The 22,778-nt window shown below is 43.1% G+C and overlaps 1 protein-coding gene across 1 annotated transcript in view; it reads right to left on the bottom strand.

Moving 5' to 3' along the window:
- Positions 1 to 10,000: 10,000 nt before the first annotated feature.
- Positions 10,001 to 22,778, bottom strand: part of LOC147702960 (non-selective voltage-gated ion channel VDAC1) — a 152,048-nt gene continuing 139,270 nt past the window's right edge. Inside the window, exons 8-9 of the mRNA XM_086931532.1 lie at positions 16,956 to 17,013; positions 10,001 to 10,906 (exon numbers count right to left, since the gene is read on the bottom strand). Of these exons, the coding sequence (XP_086787658.1) occupies positions 10,815 to 10,906; positions 16,956 to 17,013 (150 nt within the window). The 3' untranslated portion in view covers positions 10,001 to 10,814. The remainder of the gene's footprint in view (positions 10,907 to 16,955; positions 17,014 to 22,778) is intronic.

Below are 22,778 nucleotides of genomic sequence, written 5' to 3'. Positions count from 1 at the left end.
CAGTGGTCGCCATAGGGTCTTGTGGGAGGACCTCTGATTGTAGCCTGGGCGTAGATCACTCAGCATCTCGCCTTGTACCCCTGCCCTCACTTGTCATGGTGGTGGGCCCTGTCCCGCTTTCAAACAGCCTTGTGGTGGTAGTCTGTCCATGTCCGACCAGCGAGCTTGTCAGGCGGTACGCTCTCTCGGCGTAGTAGCATGGCTTAAGTTTGTTGAGCAAGATCCCTCCTGCTCTCCTTTTCACCTCTGTTGTGTTGTCCTCCCTTATGGTCTGTCTAGCTGGCTGTATTCTGGCTCCTTTCTCGCCTACCTCGCAGGGGAGCTATTTTGAAGTCAGGCGTAATGGGGCTAATGGTGAAGGGCCGGTTGTTGATTTACTGGTGTTCTACAATACTGTATTCTGCCAGGATCTCAAACGGTGTTTGCAGGGCAGCTCATTGTGGCTCCACTGCTGTTAGTGCTCCCTCCTGCTGTTCTCATTTCATTAGGCCCTCGGGCAGCCATTGCAAGGTCAAGCACGAGTAGGCCACCGGTCATGGTTTCACCGGGAATCTCCGATGCCGTGCAGGCTTCAAGCTTCGCTGCTGCTCTGTAGCCTAGTCGTTCAAGGGCAGTCCACAACCCCTTCGCCGCAGTCTTACCGAAGGGTCTTGTGGACTCACCAAGTGCTGCTCGCACTCTCCGCTTCTTCAGAATTGGTTGCCAGAGTGCCTTTTGACACTGTGGCGGGGGAAGAGCGGCTCCACTCCCTTCCTCCACCGAAGGTGTGGGTGCTCCGCTTTTGCCGTGCGGGCTTTCTTCTGCATCAGACGCAGGGCTTCTCCTCAGTGTGGCCCGTCTCTCACCCGCATCTCATCTGTTGCCTTCCATCCGAACGCCGCCTCACCAGTTTTGCTGTATCCGACGTGTCCCAGTCACCCTACTCCACTGCCGGGTAGAAATCACTTATTTACATGCCGCAAAACAATTGTTTTCTTCTATAAATCAAGGTTCGACCGCAGAGCCCTTGTGGATTATGGCAACATGGCCATCTTGGCTGGTCACGCCCCTATTTCACTTTTGACTACTGTGAGGCCTACTCCTTTCATAGGCTAGCATTGAGAATTCCTTAATACATTTTAAAGCTGAAATTCCTGATCAGAGAGGAGTAGCAATTTCATGTTTCATATTTTTGGAATGGTAATAATAATAGGAATAATTTTATTTCGCATAGTTACTTAAAACCATTGCAATACAAAAATAGGTTAAGAACAGAGAATAATAAAAGTACAATTCTAATAAAAGAGAATAAAACATTCACTTTTTCCTTAGTTCGAATGTGCACGCAACAGCTTCATCAGCAATAAAGTTGTTTTTTTTGTTTTTTGTTTTTTTTAAAGTTCAACTTTATATTTGTAAGGTATTTCTACTTTCCCGTTATCCTCATGAGCTCATGGAGTCAGTAATGTCATTCGACAGAGTAATATTAGGTCAATAGTACAGGGACTGTTATAGATTAATTTCTGGCATCTTTTTTTCCACTGCCTTCATAAATTTTACGAAGCTACAGCTCAAGCGAGAATCATGGGGAGAAAAGCAAGCCAGAACTGCCTCCCTTCGTGTACGGATTCCTTGCCGATTGAAGTGGTGTTTCAACAAGTGTTTCCGTTCATCGCGTAATTTCTCGCAAGAGCATATCAAGTGCAGCATGTCCTCTTGCCTCAAGCCACATAGCCGACAAAGGGGATCAGCTTTTATATTTTTGGAATGGTCATGGTGAATCCTCCTTACTGGTGAAGTTGGATTTAACATTACTGTTTCAGAAATGCCACTTTTAGAAAGTGAGGAAGATGACTAAGACAAGTGTTCTAGACACAGGATGCACTATCATCCACTATAGCAGTGTGATCATCTCAAAAATGTAATCTGGCTCGCCACTTGATCCCTGTCCCCACTCATTGCTTCACGCAATTAAAGAAGAAGTAAACCCCGTGATTAATGCCAATCTCAACACATCACTCCAATCTGGAGATGTCCCTACCTCATGGAAGACTGCAGTAGTCAAACCATTGCAAAAAAAGACTACATGATCCATCAGTTTTATCAAACTTGCGGCCCATCTCGCAACTCCCTGCCATATGTAAATGTGCTGAAACCCTTGTCAATAAGCAGCTTTCAACATTTTTTGAAGAAAATAACATCCTTCATCCAAATCAGGCAGGGTTTAGAACAAACCATTCCACAGAATCGGCACTTCTGTCAACGACGGAAACCATAAGAGCTGCACTAGAGCTAGGCAAGAGGGCAGTTTTAATACTCCTAGATCTATCTGCAGCATTTGACACGGTGTCCCAAGCCATTTTATTACATCGCCTTGCCAAGGCTGGCATAGGGGGCACAGTGTTAAAATGGTTTAGAAACTTCCTGTTGCACAGAAGACAGATAACCATGCTCGGACAATTCCATTCGGAAGAGAAGAAGATTGGTTCAGGGGTGCCACAGGGCTCAAGTTTGAGCCCTACCTTGTTTAATCTTTATATGGCTCCCCTGATCAACCTTATTGCTTCCTATGACGTCAGTACTATAGCGTACGCAGACGACACTCAATTGGTCCTGGTTCTGGATGAAAACTCAGAAAAAGCCGAACATGTTCTGAAAGAGTGTCTGACCGCGACCTTCAACTGGATGCATGATAACCATCTTAAATGCAACTCTGCCAAAATAGAGCTCTTACCATTTGGGAAAAACAACCTCTTCTCCCCACACACCTGCTGGCCATCTGATGCGAAAGCTCCACCAAACACCATCAGTGCAACACGAAATTTGGGAATAAAATTTGATGAGATGCTCTCTTTCAAACAACAATCTAGAGAAGTGGCTGCCCTTTGTTTTAATATCATAAAAGGCCTCAGAATTTGTTTTGATTTCCTGCCTCTATCAGCCCGCCGCACTGTAGCAATTGCATTAGTTACATCAAGAATAGATTACTGTAACAGTCTGTATGCAGGGGTGGCAAAATCTACCCTGCACAAATTACAGATGGTACAGAATTCAGTGGTGCGGCTGGTTTTAAGGTGGCCCAGAAAATCATCAGCATCGGCCGCTTTGGACATGCTGCACTGGCTTCCTATTCAGAAGCGTATTTTGTTCAAAGTCCTTGTGATCACCTTTAGGGCTTTTCACAAGCGTGGCCCACAATATCTGTATAACAAATTCAACAGATACACCCCACAAGAGAACTTAGGTCAGCTACTGCCAACTTGATGACTGTCCCCAAGTTTAGACTTGCCACAAAGGGAGGAAAATCTTTGGCAGTCTTAGGAGCTAAAGCATGGAACAAACTGCCCTCCCATCTTCGCACAATTACGTCAGAACAGACTTTTAAAAAATCCCTTAAAACATGGATCTATGGCCTAGCCGAATCAGTTTGCAAATCACTTGTCTGATCTCCCTGTGCACAAAACATCTACAATCAGTTAAAACATATCAATTCATCAGCAATGAAGTCGGAGCCCCAGGATGCTCCTTGGAGCGACAGCGCGCTATATAAATATCCCAACATAAACATAAACATGATCTATTTAAACAACATAGGTCAAGAAATGATAACAATGTGTAACAGGTTAAACGTTGAAAAATCAATAATGATGCAAAATGTCCATCATGCAATGATCACTGGAATGCTGAATGTTGCTCAGTCGTTGTTCAAACAAAAAAATATGTTGTGAAGGAGAGATATGCTTCGTGAGACTGAATCCAGTGCCGAGAAATTATAGTTTAACAATTCCCAATGCATTTTGGGCATTCACAATAGCCCTGCATCAGGGGAATCCCAAAACGGTATGGCCAGGTGGTAACCAGTCCTGCAATCAGGAACAATAATCTTCAAAAACGCCTGCCTCCCATCCTAGCACAGTTCTCCCCATTGTATTCTGGTAAATGCAGCACGCTTACTTTCAGAGTTGCTGTAGTTCTTCACCAAAGTTGGTGCAGGTAGTGCTGTTATCTCTAGAAACATGTTTCTGGGTTTAGCCCTTCATCAGTAGAAAGCAAAAGTAGTAGAGAGCAGAGAAGTCATCAGGGGTTGCTGAAATGGTGCCCAAGTCTTCACATGTCACAGTACCACTCCACAGGTACATAGGCGCATCTCAGGAGAGTTTGTCAGCTTGTTGGCTCAAGGGAGCCTTTTAAACACAAGGAGGGGTGGGAGGAGCACACTGCCTCCCATCCCAGCACAGTTCTACCCAATGTATTCTGGTAAATGTAGTATGCTTACTTTCAAAGTTGTTGTAGTTCTTCACCAAAGTTGGTGCAGGTAGCGCTGTTATCTCTAGACATGGTGTAATGGGCACAGAGGGAAAGAGAGGGTTTTCAGGTCAAAGCTAGATTTTTTTTTATTGTCTCGGCACTTCAAACATAACAAGGGTCTAAACAGCTTCCGTCTTCTCTCCAGAGGAAGTGGCATGGAGGTCTTCGTCATTTCGTATGGATGAGGGACCTCAGGAATTAGTGTGACATAGGAATAAATAAAGGAAAACACGAGTTTTAGGGAAGCAATACGTTTGGCGTAGTGGAAAAAAAGAGACTGAGGGGAGATCACCCGTAAACCACCACTGAGTGTTTTCCTGGTCTAAAACCAAGTTAACTGTTCCTCAGGATCTGAACCCTTTACACGGAGATCGGTCACCCTTCCCACTCCCCGCTTACGGAATCTCTTCCAGCAAGCCTTCCCTTCCCAAACCACTCCCGGATACGCCCAGGTACCTCTGGTAGCCACGCTCCTCCATGAGCACGGCTGGTCAGCTGTTGATGCCGGATAGGGTCCGACTCCCTGCTCTGCTCTTCTGGATCCCGGGGTTTGGTTGCTTCGGAAGGAGTTTGTTCCTGGCTCTCCACCAGAAGTGCAGCTGGTTGCGTCGTATCTTCACCTCTCCTCCACTCCGGAAAGTCTGGATAGGAACTCTCTCCTGCTTCTGACCCACAACAAACTTCTTCGTTACACACAGGGTCTCCTCTGTCACGGCGACACTCATTGGAGCATGTGACGGGGTCACATGACACTAGGCAGGTTCCAGGAAGTACGGGGAATTAAAGGGCTCAACACCATCTCCTGATGTGGATGACTGCCAACAGAACACAGGGGAAATATAAGGAGGTAAGGGGTCACGATCTCCCTCTTGCCGTGTCCAGGGGTGGCCCATCGTGACACACGGGTTTCTGCATTTAGCCCTTCATCAGTAGGGAGCAAAAGCAGTAGAGAGCAGAAAAAAGTCATCAGGGGTTGCTCAAGGGAGCGGGGTTAGAGATAACAGCACTAACTGCACCATCTTTGGTGAAAGACTACAGCAACTTTGAAAGTAAGCATACTGCATTTACCAGGCTGCAATGGGGTGAACTGTGCTGGGGTGAGAGGCAGTGTGCTACCTCCCCCCTTGTGTTTAAAGATTCCCATGAGCCAACGAGCTGACTAGCTCTCCTGGGATGCACCTGTGTGCCTGTGGAGAGGTACTCTGACCTGTGAAGGCTCGGACACAATTTTAGCAACCCCTGATAACTTTTCTCTGCTCCTTACTACTTTTGCTCTCTACTGATGAAGGGCTAAACCCAGAAACACATGTCTAGAGATAACAGAACTACCTGCACCAACTTTAGTGAAAGACTACAGCAACTTTGAAAGTTGGCATACTGCATTTACCAGGATGCAATGGGGTGAACTGTGCTGGGATGAGAGACAGTGTGACAGTGCTCCCTCCCCCCTTGTGACTTCTACACTCCTATTTCTATGGTTAAATATGGCATGACATGTAACGCACACTACAGTAGATGCACCAGATCTGTGGATTCCCAAGAGAGGCCCGGTTTCAGACAGAAGTGATAGAGACAACTGGGACATTTATTAAAGAATAGCTAAATATTTCTGCGATGGTGGCCTTTCTGGGGTACGTGAAAGAGGCACACAAGCACAACAGGAAATTATCAGCAATTGCAAGTCTGCTGGGAAGGAGCAAAGTTGAAATAACATTTGGTGGGTTGGGCATGGCAAAAGGTTGCATCGCTATAAGGAGTTGATGTTGTGTGGAGAAATGGTAGAACTTTTTTGATACAACTTTACGGCCTCTAGCTGAAATACTTCTTGGTGCCCTTGCAGGCATATGTTATTGGAATCGAAGATGAAGAAATCAACAATTAAGTATGTTCTAGATGTTGCAGATCCCCTCATGGATATGAAGGTGATAAGACAACACTGCTAAGACTTCTGCTGAATTTGTCCCATGATTGAATGGAAATAAGAAGGACCGATGATGGGGCGACCAGTTTGCACTGTATTGGAGACAATGTACTGGTGTGGTTATTATTCTACATGGTACTGTAAGTCCACTATTACCATGAGATTTTGACTGTTTGGCTGTGACAAATAATACAAAAAAACTGACTTCAAAATCACAAGGGGCATGAAACCTGGATCTTCCCATCGCAGCTACTTTTTGCAATGATAACAGAGGTGTTTGGATCCCATGTCTAGTACACCGAGAAAGTGAGGGTGGTTAGTATACTAATTGGCAAATCTAAATGTTTGCAGACAAATGTCAGGATTTCACTCGGAGTGTTGCAGTCATCACTGCCAGAACTTCTATGAGAACATTACGAATCAAGAAAGACATGGTTGAAGCAAACAGAGACTTTAAGCTGAAAGGAGTGGTGAAATACTAGGCTATTTCAATAGCCTCATCAACCTCCCAAGTAGTAAAGCTTAACTACTTCCCAATGTTGGCAGAACTCCAAACCAGACGAAAGAATTGGAACCAGGGCATTTTTTCATGTATAGGATGTATAGCCATTGTAAAAATGACCATGCTCCCTAAATTGCTCTACCCCTTTCAAACAATACCCCTTCTATCACACAAAGCTAAATAAAGCAATTCCAATCCTGGTTAAATTATTTCATATTGGAAGGGAGGAAAGATACAATAGAACACACCACAATATATTACAATAGAGAAAGGAGGACTAGCAGGTCAGCACTGAATATATTAATATCAAGCAGCTCAGTTTAGATTTCTCATGGACTGGGGAAGTAAAGAATCAGGAAAAAAACACTGATGTTTGATAGCTATATGAAAAAGCACAGAAGTTAGGATTTATACTCCTCATCAATAACTAGGGCCACGTTAGCTGTGTGGGATAAGTTAGTGACAGGGGGGGGAAAAGCCATTCCAGTTTCTGTTCATGCCAATATACTGATTTCACCACAGGAACAGCAAGGGGAGAAATCGCATCCTAATTAGAGAAGTTATGCATAATGGTGGGTTTTCTCTTCCATGAAGGGATAATTAACATTCAAAAACCTAAAAAGGGTAGATGGCATTAGGGATCAAGAGGTTCCATTACTATCAGGAATATCACTGGGTACTGCATTCGGAGAGGAGGATAGCCACCAGGTAGAAAAAACGGTAGCCCAGAAACGACGGGAAAAGGAGCTGGTCAGATATATATAGACAAGGAATGGGAACAGATAGCACATAGGCACACATAAAACTATGCGATGTACAAAAATAAAAACCATTCTGTTAGATTGTGTTATATTGGTAACTAACCCTGCCCAAGAGGTATGAAAGGGAGGGGACTAAGAGACCTGCTGGGTAGGTTCACCAAAGCAGGGACCCTACCCCATATCGTGTAAGGTTGCAGTGAACTGTCAAACTATTGGAAGATTGTGTTGGGGCAAATGAACAAATCTATCAAGTGCGAATTTCCAGGGAACCGGGAGTAATACTTCTGGGGGCAAAAGGTAAAGGGGAAAGATCACTGGGGACACCCGAAGACAAACAAATAGGTATGGCGATAAGTGCAGCGCTCTTGGTGGTCCTGGGGAGGTGAAAATCCGATACTTTGGCAGTACTGGATTCACAGGAGGAGGGAACCTCTGGCATGGGAAAAGATAGCACCTCTGAAGATAAGGCGTATGTGATTGAGTGGAGCCCTGTGCTGGGTTACTTACCAAGGGAACTGCTATGTCTGGGTAACCCCAGGGTGCTTCACTTGATGGCAGAAGAGCATCTCAAGAAGTGACTGACGGGTCGGAATAGTTCCATCAAAACTCCTGATGAATCTTAAAACTGCCCAATAGGGGCTGCTTGATACCTATGGGGAGGAGGACGTGTTGGGGAGTTAGAGGGGAATGTTGTGTTATGTTGAGTTTCTCTTTCTTTTCCTCTTTTTCAATACCTAAAAGGTAATGATTAATATGAACCTCGTTGGCCTTGGGATGTAGGGGAGATTATCTGAAAGCATGATATACCTAATAAAAGGATAAATACTATACATGTGTAGATACTACTCTGAAAATATCTAAGATTATGAAATCCCAATAACTGTATGTTAACAATGGACCTACCTGGATGCCTGATTACCTCTAACCTACACACACACAGATGGATATTATACTTTATCACTATATGTTATGAGAAGGCCACCTGATGCATTCTTTTAAAGTGTGCAGGTCATTCCACAAGCGGTGAGGCAGGCATTACTGATCACATAAGAAATGTCAGTCTTTCAAAATTGAGACCAGTCACTTGGAGACTGCTGCATAACTATGCGAAGCACTATTGTTGTAACTCTTCAGAACTACCATACAAATGGATCAGCCTTCACTTTGCAACTTGTTAGATTAATCATTTTACTTATCCACTTAATTCCCGCCTAATTCATAGGATACCGGTCTCCTGGTACAATGTATGTACAAGTCATTCTATTCGGTGGCATGAATATTAATGAAGATCCAACGTTAAAATGTCATAATTTGTAATCCTAGTTCGCCATAAATTTAATTTTTTTTTTTTTTAAACCTCATTCCTACCAGGAAGTGACGGATTTCGTTATTTGTTTTGCCTAATTTGCCAGCTGCTTGTCTAAAAGGGGCCGTGGAAATTCAATAAGGCTGTTGCTGATCTGTCCTCATTTATTGTATTTTACCCCGCCAAAATAAAGTCTTAGCAACAGTGTTTCAGATCCGCTGCATTTTGTAAGCATACTGTTATTTTGGCAACTATAACTGGAATTTGAGATGTACAGAAATGACTGCCTTTGGTTAGGCCGTTGTTTAATATAATTTTAAAAAGAACTTCTCCTTAAACAACTGATCCAGGATCATGCATAGATTCAGAGCTATTCAATAATTAACAATTATTAGTTAACAGCCCAAGGTGGATAATACCGCGTTTCATTTCCTTAGGGAAAGGAGTGTGCTGAACGTAATGAGTACTTTTCTGAGGAATTCCAGACCAAAATAACGTAAAATCTATTCAGCTATGGTAATGGTTACATGATTGCACCATTAATACGTTGAGTGCCTGTTACCAGCTAACAAAATAACCTCTGCCATTCCCTAGTCCCAGGGAAGGTTTAGGGAATATGCTGCAATAATCTCCCTGGAATAATTTAATACTCAATTGTTCTATTAATTTATCAATATCAAAATGTTGCAAAATTTGGCCAAGCTCCTTATTGTCAAATGGAGTAGAATCTACAGTTCGTGTACCTTCTGGTGAACAAAAACACTGGTTCATATAGTCAGCTATTTTGTGACCTACAGGTTTCCTCAATTTTCAAGTGCACCTTGCAGTGCACTCTTTAAAATATAAACTTCATCCCAGTGTTGCATACTGCTGCGTCTTAATTTAGCTCCACTTTTAGACTAGACAAATTGACGTAACAAAATATTTCAGTGCTTATTTCCCCTTTATCTATTAGGGTTACCCAAGAAATCGAATTAGCCTCCTTCTGCTATGACATAATGAATCCACTTCAGCCCTGAAGTTGCTGAGCATAATTATAATTCTTGGCAAAACGCGTAGCTATTGCATGTTTGCCGTCGCTGAATATCCCCTCTACCGTGCTATCAAAATCTGCCTCGGCAGTGCTCATAGGTCGGTCAATGATTACAATGCTGATTTCAAACTCAAAGGAGGCTTCGGTGGGTAACTGTATTGAAGCATACGAATTAACCATAAAGAGCAAACAGATTTTATATTAGTGTTTTATTCAAGGTTTATTTTTAGTGGTTTCAAATACAGCATATTGGGTTTTCTATGCCAACAGAATGGAAGACTCTAATGTACCCATCACACTGCTAAAAAACAAAACGCAAGACTAGAAGAAAGGTCTCATTTAGGGTTTTTAAGCAACACCACTGTGCAGAAACAGTAACAATAACTGTTCCCCACATATCGCTTTGTCTAATAAGCTTTTCCAATGAAAGGCAACCACAACACAAAATAGGACATTGACTCGTACCAAGCGTTCTCCACATACAGGGTGAGCAAATATAAAGAGGGTGTGTAATGTCAAAAGGTAATAAACAAGACACAGTTATGAAACACATTACTAAAAACTCCCTTTCACATACAAAGTCTGCATGCTCTGCAATGGACTGTATGCTCTGTCATGGGTAAACTTTGAGAATTTCATATGAGATTATTACCTTTTACCTTAAAATTCATTATCTTTTACTTTAAGACTGGTAAACTTTTTCGAAAAGTCATGATTCGTCCCGTGTTTTTCTTTCTGTTATAAATAGAACTATGTAAAAAAAAACAAAAAGTGCGACGTACACCTTGACCTTGAAAGCATGATTGGAGCATATACCCGATAAGGACCTCAGTGATCTGCAAACGCAAGTGATTTCCGGTTTGTTTTTTCACCTCCGAAATATCATCCTTTTCTCGAGGATGAAAAAGCAACATTAGCATCCCAGACAAACACTGAAAGGTACACTAGGTTTTGAAGGTAGCTATGCTGTCAAATATTTGTAAATGATTGTGCAGTTCCCAATTCTATGGCTCAAATTCAAGTCCTAAACCAAGCTTGTGGCCACCAGCGTTCACGTTCTTCCCATCCAGCAAAGCCGATAGTGTCAATTTGATACCTGTGGGACAAGAGGAAAGAAATAAGAATGTAACACTGCATCACAAGAACATCAGATGTCATCAGCATACAGAGGGGACGCTGCTATACCTTTTCCCTTTTTCATCATTATTAACTAATGCATAAATCAGCAAAATGAAAAATGTTGGTTGGAATGCTATGCCAAGGTTAAAATACACAAAAGTGGACTCCATACCGGAAAACCTTTTTTGCATTGTTAAATTAATGAATTGAAAGGCAATGTATTTTTTTTTGTAATCAGACCTTTGGCTTTCTCCTGTACTGCTGCTCAGCATTACTTAAGACGTTAATCATGAATGTGTGCCATTTATAAATAGGGAAGAACGAACTTTAGTGGGACCAAGCAGATAATGGGTAGATGTGCCCCCTAACCATGTGCATCTTGCTGCTCATCTCATCAGCATGGAGAGTCAGATTGATCATTTATGAGCTATCTGGAGTTTCTAAAGGCCTGGATTGGCCTTCCATGTGGCAGCTCATTTAGCCAAATAATCAAGGTCTTAAAAGTATTTGATCACATGATCTCTTCCGTCTATGGCATATAAGCGTTTAGGCATTGCTCGCAGTACTCTGTAGCATAAATCTTAGATTCTTGAGTTCCACACCCTTCTTTGAACACACACCTCCTTTCCTGACAGAAAAAAACAACACCTCAGGAGTCAAACACAGTACACAAAGCAATGCCATGAGCAAACTTGAAATCACAAAGTGAATACATTGAAAGAGCGGGAGACAACATTTTTCACATCCCGCAATAGATCGTACACACTCATTCTCAAGTCCAAATCACAAAGGACTTGAAAACGAACTCATCTCTTAAGAGACTCGCCATCTGCCATAGAAAAATAAATTTAAAGAGCTTTTACCCTTGGGGTACACACTATAGAGAGAAATCAACTGCCTCATTACTACCCACCTACTATAGGGACACCACAAAACTGAATTGTTCACATACGCCATATTCCAAGTGCAGTATTTAATGGTTTCCTATTTAGGTTTGTGCTAAACAAGACTTAAAAAATATATTTCTCGTTTCTCACGTAGCTAAGTTCAAAAGCACAACCTCAAAGTAAAATTATGTTTTGTCTAACAAGACACACCAAACCCAGGATAACGTCATGTCTTGCAGAAGTACAAGTTTCATAGCCACATCAAATGAAGCTTGCGCCCTAAGAGACCAAACGGGCCAAAAATGTAAACAAAAGGAGTAAGCAGTTCCCAAAGTTCAACGAAACTATCCAATGATACAGAGTTTAAGGAGAGCAAAATGGATCATTTTTGTGTCAGGAGGTCATACAAAAGTTACTATTTTACTTGGAGCAGGAAGCGGAATTGGGTGAGGTTAGTCAGACGTTTGAGAAGAACAAGGCTTTGAAATAGAGCAAGGACAAAGGCAAGATGGAGGGACAGATGGGTGGGAGGGAGGTTGACTGATAGTCAGAAAAGAGCAAATCAAGCCAAGACTGTCCTATTCTACCTGACTATTCCTGGAAAAGTAAAGGGTAAGGAGGAAAAAACAGGCTGAGGATAAAATACATGACATTGCAAAGCGCACACAGTATACGTTGCCCTTGTCTCAGAAAAGAGATCCAAATACTCTAAAATAAACTGCAAAGAAATAGTACCACATCCACTCCTACAAATCTGTGCAAAACTGAAACATCATGAACAACATTTAACTACTCCAGAGTAATAAAGGTAGAATACTGTGGCAAACCCACGTATTATTTGACCCCTTGAATGATCTAAAATGTAACTAGCTAAAACAATTTAAGGAGCAGCATGGATCTGCAGGACTGTCTCCAATCACTGACCATCAAGGTAGATTGAGAAAATGAAACCAATTGATGGTGAAATTTAAGAACCCAAGAAACAAGTCAAAACATGCCCAAGTCTAATTTCCTGAAAGCATACAAATGAACACAGCAGTACGAAAACACCCAGGATCAAACAAAGGATAAGAGAAAACTTTATGATCTAGAACATGGCTTCTTCGTTAGGCGGACACTATTAAGCATCAAAGAGCAAATGTCTGGCAGGAAACAAGAAACCGAGCTCAGGAGTGTGACTTGAGGATCTAAAACTAATGCGGAGTTCTGGAGCTCAGGAAATTCCGCAATGACTTCATTACTGGGTGTGATTGCAGAAGCTTAATGGACATGGTGAGGTGCTCCAAGAAGCTCAGGAGAAAATACTGCTTCCAAAGGTCTCTGTGACCCAAAATACCCTGAGTCACAGGCACACAGCATGGAATGATTAGAGGAACTGAAGCTTGTTTGGTGGTAGAATTTAGAGGAATGCAGTAGAGGTGGGAATACTGTTTAAAGTTCCGGTAATGTAATTCCTGTGTCCACGGACTGCAAATGGAACGAACAGTAAACTTGGTTTTGGTAGCTATATCAACTAACGAGGAATAGGCTGAAGGACTTTTTATATTCTCCCAAAGGGATCTTTCACCCTCTCCTGGTCTTGAGAATGTGTTCGTCCAAGGTATTCAGCCAGTTATAAAATATATATATTTTTTAATAATAGTTTCTCTTTTTCAAAATAAAAGAGCATATAATGAAGATTCTCCTGAAGAAACACTGGATGACAGGTAGAAACGATTTCATTTATTAGTGCATTTTGGAAGTCGGGGTGCAAATCTTAATACATAGTTAATGATAGTGTTAGTATTTATGTAGCACTGAACATCCAGTTGTCCAGGACCTTGTATGATGACTCGCGTAAACAAGCAAGTCTTCATGGCAGATCTGAGTTTAGCAATGTTTATCTCTAATAAAATGTTTAACAGATGTGTGTTACAGATGCAAATGGCCTGGATAATTTTGTCTTTTGAAGATAAAGAATGTTAATAGTGTTATTTGTGCATCTTTATGTTATGATAGATAATCATATTGTGGCGAAAAAATTAAAACTAGCTCTTTTGTCTCCCAATACAAGGTAAGTGGTATATTCTCCTAGGTTATGATATGTTATTCAAGAGACGCTCCAACAGTCACACCAGAAAGAAAGCCAGCTGGTTCACTGAAGACCTCCATACCTCCAAGCGAACTTGCCGAAAACTAGAGAAGAACTGGCTCTGTGAACAAACACTATACTGCTACGCAGCCCCCAAGAGCGCCACCCGCAGACACCATCACCTCATCTGATCTGCCAAAAGGACCTCCTTCAAAGACCACCTAGACAACAATGCACACAACAGCAAAGAGCTCTTCAACATCGTGAAGGAACTCTCCAACCCCAGCTCCAACGACGTGCCACCTTCACAAAACCTGTGCGACTCGCTGGCCACCTTCATCCATCGCAAGATCGCAGACATCCACGACAACTTCAACGCCACGCCTGCCCCGACAACCACCGAGACCTCCGCCCCCACCACCACTATCCGCACCAACCGCCTGCTCGCCTGGACCAACATCACCAACGACAACACCATCAAGACCATGAACACCATCCACTCCGGATCTCCGTCAGACCCATGCCCACACCACATCTTCAACAAAGCAAGCTCAACCATCGCACCCCATCTCCGAAAAGTCATCAACATCTCATTTGAGAGAGCAACCTTCCCGGAGAGCTGGAAGCATGCAAAGATGAACGCGTTACTCAAGAAACCTAAGGCAGACCCCAAGGACCTCAAGAATTTCTGGCCCATCTCTCTGCTCCCGCCAAAGTTCATCGAGAAGACCGTTAACAAACAACTGACCCGCTACCTCGATGAGAAAGGCATCTTGGACCCTTTCCAGTCCGGGTTCTGCAGCAACCACAGCACCGAAACTGCCCTCATCGCCGCCACCGATGACATCAGGACCCTGCTAGACAACCGAGAAACAGCGGCCCTCATCCTTCCGGACCGGTCAGCCGCCTTCGACATGGTCTGCCACCGCACACTACGAACACGTCTCCAAGACGCCGGGATCCAAGAGAAGGCCTTGGACTGGACCACCTCCTTCCTCGCCGGCAGAATACAGAGTCTGCCTCCCCCCCTTCCGCTCCGAAGCCAACAAGATCTGCGGCATACCCCAGGGCTCATCCCTAAACTCAACGCTGTTCAACATCTACATGGCACCACTCACCCACATAGCCCGACTGCACAACCTCAACATCATCTCCTATGCAGACGACAACCAGCTGATCTGCTCCCTCAACAAAGACCCCCACACCACCAAAACCAACCTCCACGAAGGAATGAAGGCTGTCGCCGTATGGATGAGGAACAGCCGACTGGAGCTGAAATCTGACAAGACGGAGGTCCTCATCCTTGGATCCTACCCCCTCGGTCTGGGATGACCCCGGTGGCAGACCGCACTGGGAACAGCCCCAACACCCACAGACCACGCACGCAACCTAGGGGTCATCCTCGACTCCACCCTCTCCATGACTAAGCATGTCAACGCTGTCTCTTCCTCATGCTTCAACACCCTCCGCATGCTTCGCAGGTTCTACAAGGGGATCCCCACCAAAATGAGAAGAACGGTCACCCAGGCCCTCGTCAGCAGCAGACTTGACTACGGAAACGCCCTCTACGCAGTAGCCTCGGCCAAATTCCTGAGACGGCTGCAACGCATCAAGAACTGCACCCCTGATCCTCGACATCCCTCGCCGCAGCCACATGACACCCCACCTGAGAGACCTTTACTGGCTCCCCGTCAACAAGAGGATAACCTTCAAGCTCCTCACCCACGCACACAAGGCACTCCACAACACCGGACCAGCTTACCTCAGCAGACTACTTCGCTTCTACACCCCCATCCGCCAGCTCCGCTCCACTGACCTCTCCACAGTCCCCCCCGCATTCGAAGAGCGACCTCCGGCGGCAGATCGTTCTCCCACCTCGCTGCCAAGACCTGGAACACCCTCCCCACCCACCTACGTCAGACCCAAGACCTGCTGACCTTCAGAAGACTCCTCAAGACCTGGGTTTTTGAGCGATGCACCCACCCCACACCTTGAGACCCTCACAGGTAAGTAGTGCGCTCCTCAAATATTAGGATTGATTATTCTTATCTTTATAAAACTACCAACCAATATGTTGCCTAGATTGACAAGTGGTTTGAGATAAGGATTCATGTAAAACAGCTCAAAAGGTCTTTTAGACACGTTTCATAAAACCCATTTAAAAGTTACAGAACTGGTGTAAGGCAAAGAAGTTATTTTAAAATCTAAAAGTAATGGTTATAGAATATGAGATATGGTTATATACTTTGTTAGAAGGTTCTAACCGCCTTCTCACCTGCAGATTAAGTAAAACGTGTTCATCTGGATTTTGTTCTAATGAGAAGTTCTAAATTAATCTCAGACCGAGATGATTTGCTTATTCGGGTCAGCCCTTCCCCTTGGGTCTGTTAAATACTACATCTCTTATTTTTTTTAAATACCATAAAGGGACAAATCACAGGTTTATCTGTAAACAGATGTGAAAAGTCTTCACAAAAGTAGTTTGTTTGTGTTATATTCGAATAAGGCTACATGTAAAACCTGAGCTGTATTTACCAGCTTTCCTTCACGAGACGTAAACTGTATGTGTAACTGCTCTCTCAATCAACGGGATGTGAGGATTGCTTAACGAGTATGGGGGGAAACTAGGGAAAGGAGGTTGTATGGTCATAACACATTTGAATCACTTCTCATTACACTGCCCACATATAGTAAATTGCTATGGTATTCTATTGCTGGTGCATAGAGAATCCAACAGTGCAATGTCTGTTCCAGGGCACAGACATTTCAAGGACAAAATACAGTTCCGATGATTAAATAATGCATTTTACTTCAAATACCTTCTGCCAAATATAATGTACAGACCTAATACATAGAAAACATGTAGATGTTTCTCACATGGTAAACAAAATTATAACATAATAAAACCAAATCATGACAGCAAATGTAAACATGAAGGTGGGGTGGCAGGTAGAACAGAAAGAGATTTACGTTCACGGTGGGCTCTCAATGTGTCATAAAAAGGATAGTAAGGTTTTTTGACTTGGAACCCCAGTCTCACTCAGCTGATTCCACACCACCATACTCACCTGGCTTAAGAGTCTGAGTGTACCCTAATCCAATCAGGCTGGAGTTATTCACTTTAGCCTGCAAAAAAACAAGTTGCATTATCAAAATGTATTTATGTAAATGTGTTTAACTAAATATACAGTTTATTAACAAGAAGTAAACCAGACGTCTGATTTCTGTATTTAATTGGGATTGTGGGAATATAGGTTTCTCCCGGGTCTATTAAAAAAAGAGAAAAGTTACTTACTTTTAATACTAGTTGTCCATCATAGCTATTCTCTTTAAATTCATACGCCAGGCTCTAGGCTGTTTTGGATGGAAGTTTCACAAGGAGCTATTTGGTTTATCTGACCTCTTGTTTTGTCAGTGAAGTGCATTAGAGCTTTCTTCAGATCTAAAAGGTGAAGAGATTTCTAAACCGGAAGGGAAGGGTTAGGAAAAACAATAAAAGGGAAAATTTGTGAGGGAGACCTCAATATAATTAAATGTCTCCCTCACAGGGTACCTCCTAGTCCACCCTAGGGTTTACCTGTGTCTGGTCCTGCCACCAGATAATGTGCTTTTGAACCCCACTTGAGCATCTTAAGACTCCCACCTCACTGTTCTCTCGATTGATTTTTTCTCACAATCTCCATCTCTCTCTTGGTTTTGTTTCATTCATCTGTGACCTCTTGATTTATGCCTTTTAATTGCACGTTTTTACACTCTGCTTGTGTGCCATACATTTATTGTGAGATTTTGCTTCGTGCCGCCCTGGCCCACTTTTTTCACTCTGGGTGTCATCTCTTTATTCTACAACCTTTGCTTAGTGTCTTACTCAGTTTTCAGTCCATGTGTGCTTCTCTGCTGGATTGTGACCTTCGTTTTTTTGCCAGATCTCCTTAGCCTTACCATTCGTTTTAACACTTTTCCATGACATCAGCACTCCTCACCTGCTCCCACGCCCCCCTTCACTCCTGAACACTGCCACTGCACTCTCCAACCCTCCCCAAAGACCTACTTAATAGATGCCATCTCGGGCATGCCAAAGGCAAGCCAGTCATTGCATGGTCAGCATCCACGGCTAGGAACCCTGGTCCTCCCCTACACATCTCTGCCCTGCCCAGCTCCACCGTGCACTCAACCCCGACCACTGCTTGCCACACTGCTGCCACAGCGCATCCATCACACAACATGGAGGCAGCGTCGACATGTGACTCCTGCAAGTTCTTATGCACTCTGACACCCTTAAACCCACCACTGCCACACCAACAGCACCCCAGCAGCTCACACAAACGACCCACCTACTCCCACGGACCAACTGGACTCCCTGCTGGACTCGGACATGGACACGCCCCTCCCTTTCTCATCCCCAAGCGAGTGCCCAGAACCACCCAGGGCAGCGGACTGGCAGTGCCGGCAAGGCAGATTCACAGTTGTGCATATTATTAAGGATTCGATGTAGGATTCGAGCAGTGAAATTCGACGCCTGGTCCCGGCGGACCAGTTGTTTCTTGCCGCATTAGGCTGTGTGAGGGCCAGTCCTCTCTCTGGTGAGTTGCTGGTAGGCGTCCACCTGGCAGCTACCCAGTTCTCCATACTATTGAGGTTGAGATGTGTCACCGTGCACTGATTAAATTGCCGCAAAATTCTAGGGCACTGAAACATGTCGGCCGTTCAGGTTAAAATGGTCTAAACATGCCGCTTTTTAAATTGGCTGTGAACACCAGATAAGAAATAATAAATAAGTATGATAGATGTTCACAACCTATTTTAATGGGGAGTGCAGTTGACTACACATTACGGGCTTAGATGGTAGATCGTTTATCCATTATTTGTACACCTTTCTCATTTATGGGTTACATTTTCACAAATTAAGATTGTACAAGTTTGTGTGTTTGTTTTAACCAGGCCATTATACTTACTACCCCAATTCTCGGAACACTGGCTACTGAGTCATGGCGTGTGCTTCACCGGCTTATGCATACACCTGTAACTCTGCAAGAAAGTGTTAAACTGTAGTGCTGTATGGAGATCCCAGTAACAGTGGATACAATATACACTGCTCTTTCAGAGTTCACAAAAAGGACATGAAAAAGTGTAAAAAAAAAAAAAAAAAAGTGTCTCCGATATTGGCCTTGTAGTGTTTCCCGGTACTCATCATTTCAGATCCTGTTGTGATCTTTACTCTAAGGAAGGTCAGGAACATGGTAGTTTCTATGGCCCAGGTGTTTGTCACTTTCTCAACATTTTGTAACACTTCCAAACCATGGCCTTCTTGACAGTTTAGCTATATTTGTAAATGTGAGGTATTTCTTCTACTAGAAAATATACTCTATAATGCAAGTGTTAGAAATTGTGTTTCTGGTTGGCAGAGGTATACACCCTATACCAACAGGAACAACAATCCAAGTTAGGGTAAGTCTGGTAGCTGGCATAGAGCAGTCAGGCTTAAATAAGGGGCAATGTGCAAAGTGTTTGTGCACAAAACACATAGCACAAAAGGACGCCACACCAGACAAAATAAAAACACAGTAAATTGAAGTCAAGGTATGACTTGTTAGTGCTTAGGAGCAGATAGCGTCAACTGGGCCAATCTGGTTGCACTTGGCTAGGGAAAAACCAAATGGTCAGGCCGACTGCAATGGAGCACGAGCTGGATACAGGAGCCAAGCAAGTCCACTGAACAGTACCTTAGATGCGTCGAGGACGATGTGTGAAGCAAAGGAAGTGATGAGCCGCTACTGATTGTAGAGCTGTAGGTGATGCGTCGGATCCTAGCTGCGCAGAGTTAAGGATGCATCAAGAGTCACAATGCAATGGACATCGAGGTGATGAGTCGTTATCGAACCACTGGGTTTGGTCCTTCACAGAAGCCATTTCTTTCCTCGACTTGCTATGATGTTTATTGATTTGCTCTGCCACGGCTTGACTCCTGGTCTCAGTTTCCGAGTCTGGTGAGAGAGTCTCCAATGAGGAACATCACCTTGGACTGAACCTGGGAAGACGTACACAGCCCTTTCAGGTGCAAAGTGCCAGCTCCTCCCATTCTGCTCAAGATGACCCATCAACATGCAGATGGCTACTCAGTCACACCTACCTGTCCTTTGTGTGTGGCTGTTTAGAGGGAATGCAGGAAGCCAGCTTTTACACACCCAAGTAATGTATTCTAGAGACAGGCAGAAGGCACCAAAGGTTTTAAGTAAGAAAATTCCAACTCTCTAAAAGTGGCATTTTCAGAACTGCAATTTAAAACCAACTTCACTTTAAGTAGTGTTTTTAAATTGTGAGTCCAGAAACAACAAAATTGATTTACCTTATGTTTTCCCAATTGGAACTACACTTATTAAAATGAAATAAGGCAGTCCCAATGCTATCCTATGGGAGAAATAGGACTTGCAGTAGTGAAAAACAAATGTAAGAGTATTTCACTATCGGCACATGTAAAACTTAAAAGTACATGTCCTACTTTTTAAATACACTGCACCCTGCCCATGGCCTACCTTACGGGTGACCTTTATGTAATAATAAGGAAGGTTTGGGCCCTGCAAATAGTTTAACTTGCCAGATAGACATCACAGTTTAAAAGCTACACACACAAGCTCCGAGAAATGTTTAAAGTGCTACTAAAGTGGGTGGCACAATCAGTGCTGCAGGCCCACTAGTAGCGTTTAATTTACAGACCCTGGCACATGTAGTGCACTTTACTAGAGACTTATAAGTACATTAAATATGCCAATTGTGGATAAGCCAATGCTACCACATTTAGGTAAAGAGCACAAGAACTGGTTAGCACTGAAAGTGCACAGATTCCTGAAGCCAACAAAAACGAATTCAGCAAAAATGGGAGGAGAAAGGCAAAAAAAGTGGGGGTGACCCTGCAGAAATAGCCATTTCCAACTGTAAGTCTGCCCAGCTCTATTGTTTGCATAACGTCAGTTCCATAGTGCAGTTTTAGGAAATAACATACAAAATATGGTTTTGTAGCATTCTGATCCTGTACCGGTTGTGTTTAAGGAATTCAGATTGGAATGTGCTTTAGAATTCATCATCGGAAAACAGCGCAAAAAATGTGATTGGAAGAATAGTGGCAGTACAAAAAATATTCCACTGATATAAGGAACCATAAAAACACCCAAGAATACGCTGAATGGTCGACAGCGATTCAACCTGTAAGTCAGAAAGGGCAGCCTCTGGAGAGTGGAACCTTGAATAAACAAGGCTGCAGATGGGGGAGAATGTCCAGCATGGGTATGTAAGCAGTCAGGGCTACGGAAACAATGTCCACAACAGTAAAGCCTGGGTAAAGGAATCCAGCGTTAGTCTGGAACCGGACAAGTCGATGAGTCAAGTATCATCATACTCCGACTCTTCTTGGATCATACGTGGTTCCCCATCATTGCACTCAGACGTGAAGGCACGCCTTCGATACCTTGACCGATTTACTCTCGTCAGAGAAGTTATTTCCTACCTCTTGTGGACTTGTTCCCATTACTGCACTGACCGAACTCCTTGTAACCCGTTCCTGATGATGACCTATTATTTACAGGTTGAAACGCCGTTGACCATTCAGCGCATCCTTGGGCGTTTTTATGGTTCCTTAAAATTAGTGGAATATTTTCTGTACTATCAATATACTGTTTTGTAACCAATCTCAAGTCATTTTTTGTGCTTCACTTGCGCTGTTCACTCCTTGCAAAAACACAAATATGCACACAAATGTTTGGGTTAAACCCACATACAATGGAAATAGTGCCGATATAACTATTGCTGTCTTTATTTTCCTAAATATAGACCGTTCTATACATTTCATACTAATCTTTGTTGTCTCCCTTTCTTACCTTTCAATTGTATTTGAGGGTTTTTACTTTACCAAATTGCCTACTAAAGTATTACCTGTTGAGACACTGTTGATTGCTACATTTGATCTACCCATGTGTCGACTAGGTTAATGGGTTACCTTCTGTAATCCTTCTTGTTAGAATTCATCATGACATATTATAATTCTAAACTTTACAGTCAAGATTGTTTTCGAGTACAGAATGATGATAAAGCTGAATGCTTAATCTCCCCATCTAATTCTGCACTTACTCAAACTTGCAGCGATTATCTTCAGAATAGATTACTTTTATTAAGTTAATTCTAGGACCAGCTCACTACACTGACATTATATTACCAGATACTCCACAGGGTGAACCATTATTAGATATTTCTGTATCACTGCTTATGTTTAGTCTGTGTTTGATGCTACTTGATACCAGCACTTAATTCTCAACATCAACACTTATGACAGTCCACCACATGGTGGCACTGGTTGACTAATTTTGAGGTGAGCACAATAAGAGTTATTCTGTATACATTAAAAAATAATGGCTGCCCAGACTATTCGTGTAGCTTTGGGTGGCCTGGAATGGCCACACCTGTAAGAGTGTGATGGTTAGTAGTTGTGCTTGTACTGGCATTGGCAGCACTGACCGGGGAAATGGGTGGAGCTAACTGAAGTGGTCTACTGAGAAAGGCACTTAATGTTTTACAATCTAATCAATGGTTTTAATGGCATACAGAGTCCGATATTGCCTTAAGGCCAGAATGAAGGCAACTTTTCAACAAAGCTGTTGAAAGTTTGCCTTATGCACAAGGAGAGTTTATTTATTTTGGAAGGGAGTACATAAATTCCAATGGTGAGAAGGTATTCTCACTGCAGAATAAACTTTGACTAAGTAAAAAAATCTTGGCTGGAAAGGTGAAAAAGTGTATCCGAGAAGGTTTGCTGTATGATGTAGTAGTTATTAAAAGAGACTTGGAGGCCAATTGTAAATCAGACATAGTAAGAAAAGATAAGGCTATACAGTTTATTGCTGGCA

Source organism: Lissotriton vulgaris, chromosome 7 (assembly GCF_964263255.1).
Source record: "Lissotriton vulgaris chromosome 7, aLisVul1.2, whole genome shotgun sequence".
NCBI classification, from domain to species: domain Eukaryota; kingdom Metazoa; phylum Chordata; class Amphibia; order Caudata; family Salamandridae; genus Lissotriton; species Lissotriton vulgaris.
This window is presented reverse-complemented; position numbering and strand designations above follow the sequence as displayed.